General features: G+C 43.8%; 1 protein-coding gene across 6 annotated transcripts in view; it reads right to left on the bottom strand.

The window, feature by feature from the left end:
• The window catches only part of dbn1 (drebrin 1), a 122,315-nt gene that overhangs the window by 2,803 nt on the left and 100,786 nt on the right, over positions 1 to 18,726 (bottom strand). For 2 of the 6 annotated variants that reach the window (XM_036990019.2, XM_036990018.2), the window contains exons 5-14: positions 17,428 to 17,577; positions 16,246 to 16,323; positions 15,605 to 15,756; positions 15,462 to 15,519; positions 14,781 to 14,834; positions 14,273 to 14,387; positions 13,089 to 13,217; positions 9,355 to 9,468; positions 3,742 to 4,190; positions 848 to 938 (exon numbers count right to left, since the gene is read on the bottom strand). In XM_036990019.2, the coding sequence (XP_036845914.1) occupies positions 848 to 938; positions 3,742 to 4,190; positions 9,355 to 9,468; positions 13,089 to 13,217; positions 14,273 to 14,387; positions 14,781 to 14,834; positions 15,462 to 15,519; positions 15,605 to 15,756; positions 16,246 to 16,323; positions 17,428 to 17,577 (1,390 nt within the window). Of the gene's footprint in view, positions 1 to 847; positions 939 to 3,741; positions 4,191 to 9,354; positions 9,469 to 13,088; positions 13,218 to 14,272; positions 14,388 to 14,780; positions 14,835 to 15,461; positions 15,520 to 15,604; positions 15,757 to 16,245; positions 16,324 to 16,778; positions 17,150 to 17,427; positions 17,578 to 18,726 lie in introns of those variants that run through there. The other 4 variants (XM_090186303.1, XM_036990020.2, XM_090186304.1 and 1 more) reach the window with 3 other exon arrangements.

The raw sequence follows: 18,726 nt of genomic DNA, 5'->3' as shown, positions 1-18,726 counted from the left end.
CACACACAAACTTTAATCTTTTTATCCAGGGTGTCTTACAATATGTCAAATAAATGGGCAGAAACAACCACATACTATAACAATCAGCATCATAAGTCATAAGACTGTCTTCAAAAATAAGTGTGACAGCAGTTCTTGAATAAAATAGTAACAACAACATGATTAGCCAAGCTGGTGATTGTTAAGGTACCATTTGTAAAGGGTTTATAAAGAGTTTATAATGATGTCGTTAATGATTATTAAATTACTTGTAAATGCACTATAAACCATTAATTAATCGGTTATAACGCATTGGTCAAAATAGTGCAATGTTGACCATTGGTCTAAAAACCAACCTTTTCTGTTCCTGGGACAGAGCACGAATGCATCACACCCAAGAGGGAGAAAATAACTTTTGTTTAACTGTCCAACCATTGAAAATGAGGTTGCATGATTATACACAAAGGTGCATATTCTACGTGCATTTGTAAATGGATAAATATTGGCTCACTTTTTGGTAAGCACTGACCAGGTAATTGCTCTATTTAGACCAAAACATTAGAAGCGTTTATTAATGATTTATCATGCATTTAGAAATTATTAAATAACCCTCAATTATCTAATTATAAACTATTCAAACACTTTACAAATGGTACCTTATTGTTACTACTTTTTCATATATTGATGTATTTCCAACAGAATAATCCTCACAGCTTTCAGGCAAAAAGGTTATTTGATGTTTAATCCTGACATGACGCGCGCTCTCTCTCTCTCTCTCTCTCTCTCTCTCTCTCTCTCTCTCTCTCTCTCTCTCTCTCTCTCTCTCTCTCTCTCTCTCTCACACTTTCTCTCGCTCTCCTTCTCTCACCTGGTGGCTTGTTATAAAACACTGACGTTGGGGTCATTTTAGCAGAGCATTTCTCCTCCTCCTGCGATTGGCTGAAGTAACCCTTGTTCGCCTGCACAGACAGGCAGGAAGGCAGGCAGAAACATTAGTTGATAACAGTATTGTTTCTATGCATGCAGACATATAGACACACTATGCTACTGCTGCAGTGCCTTCAGAAAGTAATCACACCTTTTGACTTTTTTTTTTTAACCTTTTGTTGTGTTACAAAATGGGATTACAATTATTTAATTGTAATTTTTAGTCAACAATCTACACAATACTCTAATTTCAAAGTAGAATAAATATATATATATTATTTTGATTAAAATAAAATAAAACACTAATATATCTTCATTTGAAAAGTATTCAACCCCGAGTCAATACATGTTAGAATCATCTTTGGCAGTGATTACAGCTGATTACAGTCTTTCTGGGTAAGTCTCTAAGAGCTTTTCACACGTGGATCGTACAATATTTGCACATTATTCTTAAAAAATGTCTTCAAGCTCTGTCAAGTTGGTTATTGATCACCGTTAAACAGCCATTTTCAAGTCTTTCCATAGATTTTCAAGACAATTTAAGTCAAAACTGTAACTAAGCCACAAGGGAACATACAATGTTGTCTTGGTAAGCAACTACAGTTGTTTAGCAGACTGTATATTTGGCCTTGTGTTTTAGGAAATTATCCTGCTGAAAGCTGAATTTGTCTACCAGTATCTGTTGGAAAGCAGACTGAAACAGGTTTTCCTCTAGTATTTTGCCTGTGCTTAACTCTATTCGGTTTATTTTTATCCTAAAAAACTCCCTAGTCCTTGCCGATGACGAGCATACCCATAACATAATGCAGCCTTCACCATGCTTGAAAATATGAAGAGGCGTACTCAGCGATGTGTTGTGTTGGATTTGCCCCAAACATAACACCTTTATCCAGTAATTGTGTTTTTTATCTTTGCCACATTTTTGCAGTATTACTTTTGTGTCTCATTGCAAACCACATGCATGTTTTGGAATATTTTTTATTATGTACAGGCTTCCTTGTTTTCACTCTGTTATTTATGTTAGTATTGTGGTGTGACTACAATGTTGTTGATCCATCCCCAGTTATCTCCTATCACAGCCATTAAACTGTTTTAAAATCCCCATTAGCCTCATGGTGAAATCCCTGAGCGGTTTCCTTCCTCTCTGGCAACTGGGTTGGGAAGGGCGCCTGTATCTTTGCAGTGACTGGATGTATTGATACACCATCCATTACTAACTACACCATGCTCAAAGGGATATTCAATATGTGCTCTTTCTCTTTGCGAACCACTGGAAAACCTCCCTGGTCTTTGTGGTTGAATCTCTGCTTAAAATTCACTGCTCGACTGAGGGACCTTACAGATAACTCACCCCTGCACATTGACTGGGTTCCGGTACCCACTGTACATAGCCTCGTTATTGTTATGTAAATGTATTGTGTTACTTTTTGATTTATTTGACTTTATTTAGTAAATATTTTATGAACTCTATTTCTTGAACTGTATTGTTGGTTAAGGGCTTGTAAGTAAGCATTTCACTGTAAGGTCTACACTTTATTTTATTCGGCGCATGTGACATTTTTGTTTTTATTTGTATGTGTAGGGTACAAATATGGTTTACTCATTTAAAAATCATATTAAACACTATTATTGCACACAGAGTGAATCCATGCAACTTTGTATGTGACTTGTTAAGCACATTTATACTCCTGAACTTATTTAAGCTTGCCATAACAAAAGGGTTTAATATTTATTGACTGAAGACATTTTTTTTACATTTTTAAGTAATTTGTAAACATTTCAAAAAACAAAATTCCACTTTGACATTATGGGGTGTTGTGTGTAGATCACAAAAATCTAAATTTTATCCATTTTATATTCAGTCTTTAAAGACATCAACATGTGGAAAAAGTCAAGGGGTGTGAATACTTTCTGAAGGCACTGTATATCACCGAGCCACTCTGTCCAAACAAATACTACATGTACAGTACAGTCAAGGTTATCTGGGGGAAATTTGTACCACAAATCATTCAGTACTATACTATCTGTTTATGGGTTGTTCATCTTTGTTCCAGATCAGGAACACAGAACAAACTTCCATCCTCTCTCTCCCAGGTAACCGGTGGCACCCACTAGTGCTGATGTAGAATATTTTATTTATCCGTTATTTTACCAGGTAAGTTGACTGAGAACACATTCTCATTTGCAGCAACAACCTGGGGAATAGTTACAGGGGAGAGGAGGGGGATTAATGAGACAATTGTAAACTGGGGATTATTAGGTGACCATGATGGTTTGAGGGCCAGATCGGAAATTTAGCCAGGACACCGGGGTTAACACCCCTACTCTTATGATAAGTGCCATGGGCTCTTTAATGACCTCAGAGAGTCAGGACAACCGTTTAACATCCCATCCGAAAGATGGCACCCTACACAGGGCAGTGTCCCCAATCACTGCCCTGGGGCATTGGGATATTTTTTTAGACCAGAGGAAAGAGTGCCTCCTACTGGCCCTCCAATACCACTTCCAGCAGCATCTGGTCTCCCATCCAGGAACTGACCAGGACCAACCCTGCTTAGCTTCAGAAGTAAGCCAGCAGTGGTATGCATTCACTGCCATCTTGTGGCACATAATATAATACTTGTTTTTTATAAGGAATGATACAATACAGATAGTGCAGACAACATACCTTTGTTGTTGTGCAGCTGAGAAATTACATGCTGTATTGCTGTATTGGCAAAACGTCAACTTAATGGCATAAGTATAAGGGCAACTCCATGCATGTAAAGTACTGCCAAGTAATTTTACTCAATATACTGTAATAGGAGGTAACATGACTACTGCTCCTCTCCTGACCTGAGTCCCTTCTTTGAGCAGGGTCTCCCCGTTGGTCATCAGCTGAGTATCATCTGAAGCATGCTGCAGTGCTTGCTGGTAGCTCAGGGTCATATCGTGGGTCCCGGCCACATCCACTAGGCTGGAGGGCTCTTCCTCGACCCCCTCGGGACCCCCCGGGCAGAATGGTACATCCCCCATCTCGTCAAAGCTCAGCAGGGGCTGGGCTTGCCCTCCAGGGTGTGAGGCCTGAGAGGGGGCGATGCCGGTGGCAGGGCTGCTGTCCCATAGCTCCACCAGGGGGTCTGCAGTGGTGGGGGCAGGCAGAGGCCTGAAGCCTGAGAAGGGGTCATAGTCGTCCGGGGTTGAGGATGGGGGTTTGGAGTCTGTGCGGGTCTGGGGTGCCACGCTCTGAATGGGCTTGGTGGGGGTGGAGTCCTGGACCGGGCCTGGCTGTTGCTTGGGCTCACCTGGAGGGAAGGAAGGTAGAGAGAGAGGGAGGGAGGGGGACTGTTATTGATAACAGTCAAAACTTGTTATCAATAAGCCCTGATAGGACACAAAGCGAAACAGTCAGAAGATCATCAGTATGCCATGTCATTCTAGTCACACAGTTCACAGATAATAAACTCCACTTACACATCGCAATAGAAAGACCACACTGTTTATTGATGCTCTTACAGTATACCTACAGTCCAAGATCTCTTAGGTCCACAACATGAATTCCTACGCAGTGATACCCTTGTGTTGTGTTCCTGTTACACTCATTGGTGTTCAGGTGGTGTACTTTAACACTGTCCACAGTACCAGAGTGCCACTGGAGACTAGAGACATGAGCAGGGGAAGCCCAGCCATCTGTGAAGGCAAATTAGGCCTGGGAAAATACACACAGTCCCAGGGTGTGTGTGTGTGTGCATGCGTGTCACTGGCGTAGCACACACCGCCGCAGCCCACACACGACAGGGGACCAATGAGCTTTGGGGGCACCCAACCCCCAAATGTTACATTTAATGGTGAATAAGAACTCATGGTGAATAACAACTAACACAGGATGCAGTCAAAATAGCAATAGCCTTCAATTCCTACTTTATTGACTACCCTCCACTGGTTTCTTGGGCTCAGTGCTAGTAAATGACGCTCAACCTGTCTTCATCATAAGGGAGGTTTCTGAGTCAAAGGTGAACAAGGTGATTAGCTCACTAAAGAACTCTAAAGCCAAAGATGTGTTTGGGCTGGACTCTACCTTTCTTAAAAACTACAAAGAGTCACTCATTGGCCCCATTACTAAGGTCACCAACACATCTATCGGTCTCGGGTGTTTCCAAGGGTATGGAAGTCGGCCATAACAACGGCCATTTTTAAATCGGGCGACCCTGCTGATGTGAGTAACTACAGGCCCATTAGTATACTACCTGTGGTGTCAAAGGTTGTTGAAAAGTGTGTAGCAGAACAACTGATTGCCCACCTCAACAACAGCCCCTTCACATTACACTCCATGCAGTTTGGCTTCAGAGCGAAACACTCCACAGAAACGGCCAACTGTTTTCTTCTGGAAAATGTGAAGTCCAAGATTGACAAAGCGGGCATTGTTGGGGCTGTGTTTCTGGACCTAATGAAGGCTTTTGATACTGTTAACCATGAGATTCTCATCACAAAATTGTCCAAGTTCAACTTTTCCCCCGATGCCTTGAGATGGATAAAATCATACCTTGAAGGCAGAACTCAGTGTGTCAGAGTGAGCAATGAGCTGTCGCCCACTCTTAGCTGTGATGTGGGCGTGCCCCAAGGGTCAATACTGGGGCCCCTCCTGTTCAGCCTGTACATTAATGATCTGCCTTCTGTCTGTACTGTGTCTGAAGTTGAAATGTATGCAAATTATACAGTGATATATGTGCATGCAAAGAGCAAACAACAAGCTGCACAAGAACTCACTACTGTAATGGTCCAGGTTACAAAGTGGCTCAGTGACTCGTGTTTGCATCTCAATGTGAAAAAAACTGTTTGCATATTCTTCAAAAAGAGGGCAACAGATGCTACTGAGCCGGAAGTCTATGTGTCAGGGGAGAAGCTCCAGGTGGTATCTGATTTTAAGTACCTTGGCATGATACTTGATTCCAACCTCTCTTTTAAAAAGCATGTGAAAAAGGTAATTTAGAAAACCAAATTCAACCTAGCTAATTTCCGATGTATACTAAATTGTTTGACTACAGAGGAAGCAAAACTGTATTTCAAATCTATGATACTCCCCCACTTAACATACAGCTTGACTAGTTGGGACCAAGCTTGCTGTACAACATTAAAACCTATTCAGTCTGTCTACAAACAGGCTCTCAAAGTGCTTGATAGGAAGCCCAATAGCCATCATCACTGTTACATCCTCAGAAAGCATGAGCTCCCGAGTTGGGAAAATCTTGTGCAATACACCGACGCATGTCTTGTATTCAAGATCCTAAATGGCCTGGCTCCCAATCCACTCAGTATTTTTGTTAAACAGAAAACCCAAACATATGGCAGCAGATCCATTAAGGATAAGCACCTTTAGTAAATCTACTTTCTCTGTGAGAGCTTCCCATGTCTGGAATACACTGCCATCAGACACACATAACTGCACCACCTATCACACTTTCACAAAATGTATGAATACATGGCTAAAGGTCAATCAGATTTGTGATCATAATCCCTAGCTGTGTATTGCCGCTTTCCATGTTGTCTGTTGTCTGTAGCTTGTGAGGTGTGGAAACCCTTTGTTGCTTTTATGAATTTTGTCTCGCTGCTTTTTGTACTATGTTGCTCTGTCTGTATGCTACATCTTGCTTGTCCTATGTTGCTCTGTCTGAATGCTATGTCTTGCTTTTCCTATGTTGCTCTGCGTGTGCTCACTGCTCAATGATTGTCTATATTGTAATTGTTTTTAATAACCTGCCCAGGGACTGCGGTTGAAAATTAGCCGGCTGGCTAAAACCGGCACTATTACTGAAACATGAATTCATGTGCACTGTCCCTGTAAAAATAAAATAAACTCAAATAAACTAAATTTCATTTTAGAGTCCTAAAGCAACTGAGGGAAAACTAAATTGCTACTGTGTATACAGTGGCTTGAGAAAGTATTCATCCCCTTGGCATTTTTCCTATTTTGTTGCCTTACAACCTGGATTTAAAATCTATTTTTTTGGGGGGGGGGGGGGGGGGGGGTTTGTATCATTTGATTTATACAACATGCCTAGCACTTTGAAGATATTTTTACATATATTTTTTTTATTACATATTTTTTATTGTGAAACAAACAAGAAATAAGACAAAAAACAGAACACTTGAGTGTGCATAACTATTCACCCCCCCCCCCCCCCCCCCCCCCAAAGTCAATACTTTGTAGAGCAACCGTTTGCAGCAATTACAGCTGATGTCTCTTGGGGTCTGTCTCTATAAGCTTGGCACATCTAGCCACTGGGATTGTTTCCCATTCTTCAAGGCAAAACTGCTCCAGCTCATTCGAGTTGGATGGGTTCCGCTGGTGAACAGCAATCTTTAAGTCATATCACAGATTCTCAATTGGATTGAGGTCTGCGCTTTGACTAGGCCATTCCAAGATATTTAAATGTTTTCCCCTTAAACCACTCGAGTGTTGCTTTAGCAGTATGCTTAGGGTCACTGTACTGCTGGAAGGTGAACCTCCGTCCCAGTCTAAAATCTCTGGAAGACTGCAACAGGTTTCCATCAAGAATTTCCCTGTATTTAGCGCCATCCATCATTCCTTCAATTCTGACCACTTTCCCAGTCCCTGCCGATGAAAAACATCCCACAGCATGATGCTGCCACAACCATGCTTCACTGTGGGGATGATGTCCTCGGGATGATGAAAGTTGTTGGGTTTGCGCCAGACATAGCGTTTTCCTTGATGGACAAAAAGCTCAATTTTAGTCTCATATGACGAGTGTACCTTCTTCCATATGTTTGGGGAGTCTCTCACTTGGATCTTGGCAAACACCAAACATGTTTGCTTATTTTTTTCTTTAAGCAATGGCTTTTTTCTGGCCACTCTTCCATAAAGCCCAGCGCTGTGGAGTGTACGGCTTAAAGTGGTCCTGTGGACAGATACAGTTGAAGTCGGAAGTTTACATACACTTAGGTTAAATGTCAGGAATTGTGAAAAACTGAGTTTAAATGTATTTGGCTAAGGTGTATGTAAACTTCCGACTTCAACTGTACGCCAATCTCCACTGTGGAGCTTTGCAGCTCCTTCAGGGTTATCTTTAGCCACTTTGTTGCCTCTCTGATTAATGTCTGTGAGTTTTGGTGAGCAGCCCTCTCTTTGCAGGTTTGTTGTGGTGCCATATTCTTTCCATGTTTTAATAATGGATTCAAATGGTGCTCCGTGGGATGTTCAAAGTTTCTGATATTTTTTTGTAACCCAACCCTGATCTGTACTTCTCCACAACTTTGTCCCTGACCTGTTTGGAGAGCTCCTTGGTCTTCATGGTACCGCTTGCTTGGTGGTGCCCCTTGCTTAGTGGTGTTGCAGACTCTGGGGCCTTTCAGAACAGGTGAGATCATGTGACAGATCCCGTGACACTTAGATTGCACACAACTGGACTTTATTTAACTAATGATGTGACTTCTGAAGGTAATTGGTTGGACCAGATCTTATTTAGGGGCTTCATAGCATGCACCAATTTTCCGTTTAAAAATAAATACATTTAAACAAGTTCTTTTTTTTCATTTCACTTCACCAATTTTTACTATTTTGTGTATGTCCATTACATGAAATACAAATAAAAATCCATTTAAATTACAGGTTGTAATGCAACAAATTAGGAAAAACGGCAAAGGGGGGTGAATACTTTTGCAAAGCACTGTACCACCTGAATGAAGAAGAAAATGTAATATTTTTGTCAACTCCGTAAAACATCCACTAGTTCCGATTTTTGTCTAACGTCAGCTTCGTCAGAGTGCTTAAAGATCTGATAGAATTGTTGTTTTTATTGGGGATTTTCACATCAATCATTTTCCATATTTTACAAATGTTTGTATTGAACTTTTATTTTTATGGGCAAAGATATATCTGTTTTGAGTATCTGTGGTCAACTCTGTCATTGATGGAGTCAAAATTGTTTGGTTAATATAACAAAAAAATGTAATCACTGTTGCTTAATATGCGTCATTTTTTTGTGTATTTGCTGTGCTTTATAAATGTTTTTTAAAGTTTTTTAAAGCATTTTTTAGTGCTATAAACAAAACAAAAGAAGTTTGGAGATTTGTATTACATATTTGAATAATCTAATGTTAGAATCAAGGCCTTTAAATACTTGCTGGACAATAATTGTAAAAATGAAATGCCCTTTATGGTGTCTAACGGAGATGACATGAATCCAGTTTGTGAAATGTTTTTAATTAGGATGTTGTTTCTTTACATGGTGTAATAGCTGTAAAGGAACGTGTGAATGTGTGTGCCCACTGTCTTTGTTTGTCTGGGATGAATGATATCCAACAGAGTAAGTGCTCTCAATGACTTTCAATGCTAACATTAGCCATGTACAAAGTAGCCTATAGCAACATAACCAAACAAAATTCAAGGATTTAAGTCCTCATAAATTCCTCAGGCTTACCCCAGTATAACCCAACTCTGCCTAATCTTACCCCACTCATTCCGGCTGTCATCCTCCGCCTCCTGGATGGGTGTGGTGACTATTTTGGGGATTGGCGTTGAGGACGTTCCCATACTGTGATCTAAGCTCCCTTCATCATCGCCATCTGGAGGAATATCAGAAAGTGTACACCATAACAACTTCAAACCATCACCACCAAACATCAACATCGCACAATCATATCAATCCCAGTCAAAATGCCACCAAACAATTAAATCACTAACAGAATGAAAATACTGTACCACCCAACAATCAAATCACCAACACATTCAAAATGTTACCAAACACAGACAAAATGCCACCACAAAATCACATGAACACAATTAAAATAACACCAGTGGTCACAATGAGCAGTCAGGCTAGCCTGAACACTGCATTCAATTTCAACCACAATGGCGTGGTTATTTGTTTTCAGGATTGACTTGAATGGTGCAACAGCAACTGTGGCAGAGCATTTCTGCTAAAGCTCAAATGTAACTGGGGATGAGATCATGTGACGTAACATCACTGGTGATGGTGAAGCGTGGGTCCTTTCCATCAGGCATTTCAGATAATACACTGATCAAAAGTATGTGGACACGTGTTCGTCTCCTTCCAAAAACATCTCCTTCCAAAATCATGGGCATTAATATGGAGTTGGTCCCCCCTTTCCTGCTATAACAGCCTACACTCTTCTGGGAAGGCTTTCCACTAGATATTGGAAAATGTCTGTGGGGACTTGCTTCCATTAAGCCACAAGAGCATTAGTGAGGTCGGGCACTGATGTTGGGCGATTAGGCCTGGCTCGCAGTCGAAGTTCCAATTCATCCCAAAGGTGTTTGATGGGGTTGAGGTCAGGGCTCTGTGGAGGCCAGTCAAGTTCTACCACACCGATCTCAACAAACCATTTCTGTATGGACCTCACTTTGTGCACGGGGGCATTGTCATGCTGAAACAGGAAAGGGCCTTCCCCAAACTGTTGCCACAAAGTTGGACTACCAGATGGTGAAGTGTGATTCATCACTCCAGAGAACGCGTTTCCACTGCTCCAGAGTCCAATGGCGATGAGCTTTTCACCACTCCAGCAGACTGTTGGGACAGTGCATGGTGATCTTAGTCTTGTGTGTGGCTGCACGGCCATGGAAACCCATTTCATGAAGCTCCCGACGAACAGTTTTTGTGCTGACGTTGCTTCCAGAGGCAGTTTGGTACTCGGTAGTGAGTGTTGTAACCGAAGACAGGTGATTTTTATGCAATACGCACTTCAGCAATCGGCGGTCCTGTTCTGTGAGCTTGTGTGGTCTATCACTTGCTCCTAGACGTTTCCACTTCACAATGACTGCACTTACAGTTGACCGGGGCAGCTCTAGCAGGGCAGGAATTTGACAAACTGACTTGTTGGAAAGGTGTCATCCTATGACAGTGCAACGTTGAAAGTCACTGAGTTCTTCAGAAAGGACATTCTACTGCCAATGTTTGTCTTTGGAGTTTGAATGGCTGTGTGCTCAATTTTATACACCTGTCAGCAATGGGTGTGGCTGAAACAGCTGAATCCACTAATTCGAAGGGGTGTCCATATACTTTTGTATATATAGTGTAGAAGTAAGACAGTAGAGCAGTAGCAGCAGTAGTGTCAATCCAGTGCATGAGCTGCAGCAACAGTACTCCATATGACCTATATCAGCTCTCCACTACAATACAGTACATGGACTTCAATATGTACTGTAGCTAGAAGTTGCCCCTAACCACTGATACAGGATCAGATATCCAATGATTATGGTTAGGAATGGGAAAGTTATCTGATCTGAGATTTGTGGTTAGGGGAATCTTCAGCACCTCAAGCAATACTACCCTCTGATAAAGATCTTCACGGTGATGCTGTTTGTCTTGATTTAAACAGTGAATTCACTTTTGGGAGCAGCAATACTCAGTGCAGGATTCCTTTTGTTTATATGTCTTGACTGATTTAATCAGTCAAGACATATAAACATATAAACTGCCCCAGTATACATTTTGGGTGTGTGTAAAGTCCATTAAAAGTTCTGGAGGCAGCTTATGATTCTCTGCTGTCTGTATGTACTTTGCAAAGAATGAGGGCGCATCTGGATGAGAAACAATGAATATCCACTCAACGAATAAACCCCGGCAAACACATTATACAGGCTGATACATCAAACACAATTCCCTTCAATTCAATTCAATTCAATTAGGACCAGGAACTACAAACACAATAACAGAACATGCTCTAGTAATTACTAAGAGCCAAGGCATGAACAAGCAAACCAACAATAATGACCAACATCACTGTGACTGGAAACAACAGGACATAGAGATGAATGACCCTACGTGACTGCTCATTATATATATTGACAGCAGCATCTTGCTTGGGTGGACTTGCCATTTCCATTCTAATCGAGGGGTCTTTAAATACTAAAGAGAATAGAGGAGGATAGAATATTGCCTCGTCCTCATCAACGCTGAACAATTTATAAACCGTTTCAATTTAAGGGGTCAATACACCAAGGTGAAAAGGTTGTGATGGTGGTATAGGAATCCATTTTCATTTAAACTAATTTCATGACTTAGCTGATGGATGGAACTACTAGGACCTGGTTGGATCTAGTAGGAGCTGGTTAGAACTAGCTGGAACTGGTTAGAACTGGTTGACCACCCTTACACAGACACAGACACAACATTAGGAAACAATTACAGTACAATTTTTGGTACAATACTCTACATAGGTCAGGGGTAACATCCATTTACTGTGTAAACACACAGGGCCCACAGGGTACGCAACACAGTTCCTGAGACCCCGGGCAGCTCGATAACGACGGAACACACACTCACAGGTCATTCGTCAGGAGGTACGTGTGTGTGCGGACGGAGAAACGTGGCAGGGATGATGGGTAGATGGGGTAAAGGTGGATACGAAGTAAGATTGGCAAAACAAATCATGGAGCATGGAACCTATGCAGGTTTCTATTATTCTCCTCTATTTCTCCTCCTCTCCTCCAGGTGAAAACCTTCCCTATAGGGTTCACTAGGACTTTTCCCCTAACCACCCTCATCTCCACAACCCTGGATAAAAGATCAGTCAGATAAATATGGTGACCGAGAGGGATCATGGAGTAAACATCATTGGCGTGTGGAAGACTGAAGGCGGTTGACAAGATGGTGTGTTAGTAAGTTAGGGTAGTTAGTACACAGATTCATTTGTAAAAGGAGATATAAGAGGCACTAAGTAGTAGGCAGAACTAAGGGTCATGATCAACTCCGCTCTTTGATATAAGCTGCCATCATCAGCAAGACAACTAAAAGCAAACTGCATCAGAGTGGGTGTAGAGAGAGAGAGGCCAAACCAGGAGAGTGCTGACTGACTGAGACACAGCCTTTAGGTGGAGAACAGGATCTGTCATCACACCGGAAGTGCTTTTAGCACTCTGCACAGCCACCATCTCCTACAGACAGTACCAATCTGGTCTACTTTACCATGGAGATATCTAATTCAGGCTCTACAAGGACTCACAATAAAATAGAGCACGTCAAGCCCAGGTTAGCTAACAGTAGGTAGCCACAGTTGTGCTCTGAGCTAGTGGGGGGTAGGTGGTATGGTGTAGGAGAGGGGGCTGAGTTTGTTACAGCAGCTTCAGGGGATGATTTGGGGTGACAGGGGGCGTGTCCTCTACTGTGGTAATGTGAGGGTGGGTGGGGGGGGCCTCCCTGCTCCTCCTCCTGTCCAGTACCTACCGGGTGCAGTGGGCTGCAGCCTCGCGTGAGGTGGGGTGCGGAGGGGGGGCGGACTGGGCTCGCTGGGACTGTGCTGCTGCTTCAAAAACGGGCTGTCCAAACGGCCTGGTAACGGGCTGTCCAAACGGCCTGGTAACGGGCCAGGGCCCAGGGTGGTGACACACACACATACATACAGACGCGGGGAGGACAGGGAAAGACGAGAGAGGGAGAGAGTGATAGAGGGACACAGAGAAAAGAGAGACAGGGGAGAGTAGAAGGAAGACAGGAAGGAGAAAGTCAAGATAAAACGAGGCAAGGCCCAGGAGGATCCCCGGTGAGAAGTGAAGGGTTGTGGGAGGATGGGTATGGTCCCATAGAAACCCAATAGTGAGGACAGAATAGAAGAAGAGACGCTCAAGAGAGGATCCAAAGAACAGAGGGAGACACCAGACGAATAAAACGAACGGATGGATGGATGAATGGAGAGACGGACGACAAGACAAATGGATGCACAACCATGAATGAAATCAAAGAGACATATAAAGAAGAGGGAGAGTTGTTAGTGTGGTAATGCCACTGTGGACAAAGCAGGCAGTCGTAGAAGCACTGCATCAAGCTCATTAACGATGGAGGAAGGAACATGGATTCAGTTCAGTATGTTAAGATGGAATGAACACAGAGACTTTCTCCAATAGTGAAAATATCCTGTTGCTTCTAGACAAAAACAGATATTGTTTCAGGGAGATTCTTTGGGTTTGCAGGTGGAGAGGAGAGACAGTGTGTTGTCTTGTTCAGAGACCCTCACTGAGTCAGGCACTTGTTCCAATCTCCATCCACTCCAACTGGCTCCTTGGTACCACTTGTTTTCCGGATCTATGTAGCCTGCAAGGGATAACTGCTACAGCAGTCCATCTTCATCTTCCTCTGTCTTCAACTGGATTACTTCTCATCTTAGTCTGAATTCTACTCCAACTGTTCTCCTGCCTTCCAGATCTCTGTGGTATACCCAGGTGTCTAGGTCCAACAGGCTCTGTCCACTCATACACAGTGATGACAGACACACTGGTGACATACAGTAGAGTACAGGGACTGAGGCCTGTGAGGAGGTGGATGACAGGACAAATGGTGGTCAGGTGCCCCAAACCCTCCCTCTCTTCTTCCCTCCCTCCCTCCTTCCATCTCCCCCGTCTTCCTGGTCTTACCGGTCCTGTGGCTAGAGACAGGGGAGATGTCCAAACCAGTAGCCACAGCCTTCTCCTTCTGCTTAAAGAACTCCCTGGGGTTGTCCGCCCGCTGGGCAATGAGGGCTTTCGCCTCCTGTCAACAAACATACATACAGTACAACGTTAGACACATAGAGCACCACCCCCCGCCCCACACACACACAAGATACTCATCGCACATAGGTAATACACTCACACCACAAATGCACGTAGGAGCACACACACTCAGACTGAATTGACCTTACACACAGAGAGCCAGAGACAAATATCCCAGTGTAGCCTGACTAGTCCCACTAACACAGATCCAAAGCCCAGGAGTGCTACTGTCACAATGACACATATATACAGGTCAGGTGTCTGGGCTACACTCTACTTTACTCTCTCAGTCTCAGCCTACTAACACTAGAGAGGCACAGAATAGGATATACAGAGTTGATTTTCTGCATGCAATGAATCCCCCCATTGGGACTGATAGTCTGAAACCCACCTCCACTTCAGACTCCTTCTCCTTCTCCAGGTCCTCATAGCTAGGTTCTGCTGTCTACAGAGAGAGAGAGAGAGATGGGTACAAGGAAACAGCCTACAAAGTAATTCCATTCTCACAGCATGGCAGCCATTATAAAATCACAGACGTTCAAGCTGGCATTTTCAAAGGGATCTGAAAGCAGAAGTATTGTTTTCGAAGGAAGTGAGAGTCTTAAAATAACGATGGCTCTTGTGGAATGGTAAAAGGAAGGAGAGAAGTGAAAACATTGTACGGTCCAATATTTGGAGAATACATTTTCTTGTGTCATGTCGTGCCAGGGCTGAAATTATTAATGTTGATGCTACTATTGAATTAAAGTTGGATTTTTAAAAACAGGATAATGAAATAGAACTCTTGTTTCTTAATATTTCTTCCCAGACAATATCAATGATGCATTATGACAAGTCTTGAAATGAGATCAGAAATGTTCTCTAAAAGCAGACTGCCTCTTTCAGTGGTGGCAAGACCCTCTTTGGCATGGAACAGAGAATACACATAATGCTCTGGCGCACACACACACACACACACACACACACACACACACACACACACACACACACACACGCACACGCACACGCACACACACACACACACATACACACAGACACACACACAGACACACACACACACACACACACTTACTACGAGGGGCTGGTTCCGTGTCCTCTCTTTGGCCTCCTCTTCCTCCTGTATCTTCTTTCTGCTCCACACACACAGAGTTACCACATGGACCAAGCACCAGAGTTTCCGTGATACAACACTACCCATAAGTAACTGCGGCCCACCTGTGTTCCTCGATCTGCCTCTCCCTCTCGCGGTACCTCTTCTCTCTATCCTCCTGCTCTTTCCTTTCCAGCTCCATCCTCTCCTCCTCGAAGCGTTGCCTCTCCTCCGCAACCTTCTTCCTCTCCTCCTCCTTTCTCAACTCTTCCTCACGCTGGTACACACAAAAGACAGGAATATATTTCAACATTTGTTCAATACTTCAATAACCAATTAGTCACAACATAAAACATCAATGACTAAAATGCGAAACAGAACATCTGGCTTTGGTCCTTCTATTGAGCAAAATCAACACAAACTAACATGTAGAGGGCAAAGCCGCCCGCTCACAATGATTCAAATTCAAATAACCTCAAGGACAGAGAGCAGTGGATGTCATATCTCATTTGAGTCTGTCTCATTGGCTTGTGGCGTTGCTTCTGGAAGACGGGGGACATTTTTTGACTTTGTTTAGATCCTACTCCTACACACTCCAATTGAAACCACTATTCATGCTATCATTCCTAGTCTGAGGAGAAGGTAGAGAAAACAGATAACAGTGCTGCTCTTCTTGTCTCCAGAGTCCTTGTCCCAGTCACACCCCCCGCCCTCCATCACTTCTTTCCTCCCTCCTGACGTTAGCGGGAATCATGTTTATTCCTACCTTGGCTTGTTCCCAGAATTCCTCTCTATTGATCTTCTTCATCTCAATCTCTGCGTTGGTTTTGGTGTACACGGTGCCCTGGACATCCGCCCAATAGGGAGAGAGGAAAGGAGAGAGGAGAGAGGAAGGGGAAGTGGTTGGTTGGAGAACCATGGCACACACACACACACAGCTCAGGGTCAGCGTCTGCTATAGTACAATTACTGTGCCCTCCAAATCCTATTGCACCACACCACCCGTAACCAACAGGGTCAGACTAGACATATAGTGTCATTTTTCTGTTCGACACACAATTACCGTATCACTTATTGTGCACCATTGCCTGGATATGATTTATATGGAGTTATATAACTTTACCTTCTATATTATGAACAAACTTGAACCCTTTAGGTGCGGGCCTTAAAGATAGATATTATCCACAAGGTAGCCTGTTCAAAAGTGCCAGTGTGACATTGTAAAACCCTGTGACGCAATACATTTGGTTAGTTTGTTAATCTACAGTATAATTCATTCTTTAAACTCAAGGAATTTACCTCAGCTTAAGGTCGTCATGTTTTGGTAGCACTGTAGACTGTCGACACTGTAGACGATCCATCAGAATGTAATGTACCTTTAGCGCAGCGGCTAGCCTAACATCCTGGTTCAGTTGTGTCCAGATACGCAGAGAGAGAATGAGGAAGGAGCCTGCTAGCTGTCCAGCTGAGAGACTCATTTCTTATGGACCATCTGATACATAGTAAGGCCCATTGTTGAAGTTCCTAAACATTAACAATGCCTCGCTCTCAGAGGGCCTCTCCAACGCTCTCTCTCTTTCTCCCTCTCCCTCTCTCTTGTCCTCTCCCTTTATCTCTGTCTCTCTCTCCCTCTGTCGTCTCTCTCTCCTCTAAAACAGTAACATGACTGTGGCCTTGTGTCACACATCACACTAATAGAGAGCTCTTTCACAGACCACTTGTTTTGACCTATGTCGTAACACCCCCTCGTCTTCTGCCAGGCTCCATCTCGCTGTCCCTTTAACCTTTCTCTCAAGGCATCTCTCTATCCCGCCACCTCCCTCTCCGTCATTGTATCCCTTCTCTGGTTCCATCTCTCTACTCCTTCCAATCCCCTCTCTCCATCTTATCCTCCATCTCTCCCCCTCCATCTCTTCCATCCCTCCCCCATCTGCCCCCTCTCTCTTACCACTCCATCCTCTCCATTCTCCTCCTCTCTGGTTCTCAGCCGGCTGAGGACGGGGCTGGCTACCGAAGCCATCCCATTTGTCAGTCTCTGTCCAATGGCAGATGGTTCGATGTCCTCCATGGTGCTGGCGTTGATGATCACGTTGACTCCCTGCGGGCAAAAAAGCAAAAAACACACCTTCAATGGAAGTATACCTTTCCCCTTTAAATGGCTTGTGTGAGATGGTATCCCACGGTAAAAGCAGCAGGCTCTCAGAGGTTCTGTGGAGGTAATATTTGTGTCACTTATATTTGTGTCAGAGCACAAGCCTCCTCAGACTACTTTTGATTGGGGCAATGTGCACACACATCACTCACTAGCTTTAGACCCACAGAACACATGGCTGGAAAGAGAAAAGTGGTTATGTCATGTTCAGAGAGGAGGGAGGGGAAGGAAGAGAGAGAGCGACAGGAAGGAAGAGAGAGAGAGCGACAGGAAGGAAGAGAGAGAGCGACAGGAAGGAAGAGAGAGAGAGGGACAGGAAGGAAGAGAGAGAGAGAGGGACAGGAAGGAAGAGAGAGAGGGAGAGGAAGGAAGAGAGAGAGGGAGAGGAAGGAAGAGAGAGAGGGACAGGAAGGAAGAGAGAGAGGGACAGGAAGGAAGAGAGAGAGAGGGACAGGAAGGAAGAGAGAGAGAGGGACAGGAAGGAAGAGAGAGAGGGAGAGGAAGGAAGAGAGAGAGGGAGAGGAAGGAAGAGAGAGAGGGAGAGGAAGGAAGAGAGAGAGAGGGACAGGAAGGAAGAGAGAGAGGGAGAGGAAGGAAGAGAGAGAGGGAGAGGAAGGAAGAGAGAGAGGGACAGGAAGTAAGAGAGAGAGGGACAGGAAGGAAGAGAGAGAGGGACAGACAGATGGCCTAAAGGGATGCGAGAGAGAGAGAGAGAGAGAGGAGAGAGAGAGAGAGAGAGAGATGACACCATAGATGACAATCCACCTACACAGCGACACACACTATCCCTATCCCTAAAGCCAACACCTCATTTGGCTGCCTTTCCTTCCTGTTCTCTGCTGCCTGTGACTGGAACGAATTGCAAAAATCGCTTAAGTTGGACTTTTATTTCCCTCACCAACTTTAAACAGAGAAAAGTGGTTATGTCATGTTCAGAGAGGAGGGAGGGGAAGGAAGAGAGAGAGCGACAGGAAGGAAGAGAGAGAGAGCGACAGGAAGGAAGCGAGAGAGCGACAGGAAGGAAGAGAGAGAGAGGGACAGGAAGGAAGAGAGAGAGGGAGAGGAAGGAAGAGAGAGAGGGAGAGGAAGGAAGAG

Source organism: Oncorhynchus mykiss, chromosome 10 (assembly GCF_057628025.1).
Source record: "Oncorhynchus mykiss isolate SJ-2025 chromosome 10, ASM5762802v1, whole genome shotgun sequence".
Classification (NCBI taxonomy): Eukaryota; Metazoa; Chordata; class Actinopteri; order Salmoniformes; family Salmonidae; genus Oncorhynchus; species Oncorhynchus mykiss.
The sequence above is the reverse complement of the archived record's forward strand: the minus strand, read 5'-3'. Positions and strand labels throughout refer to the sequence as shown.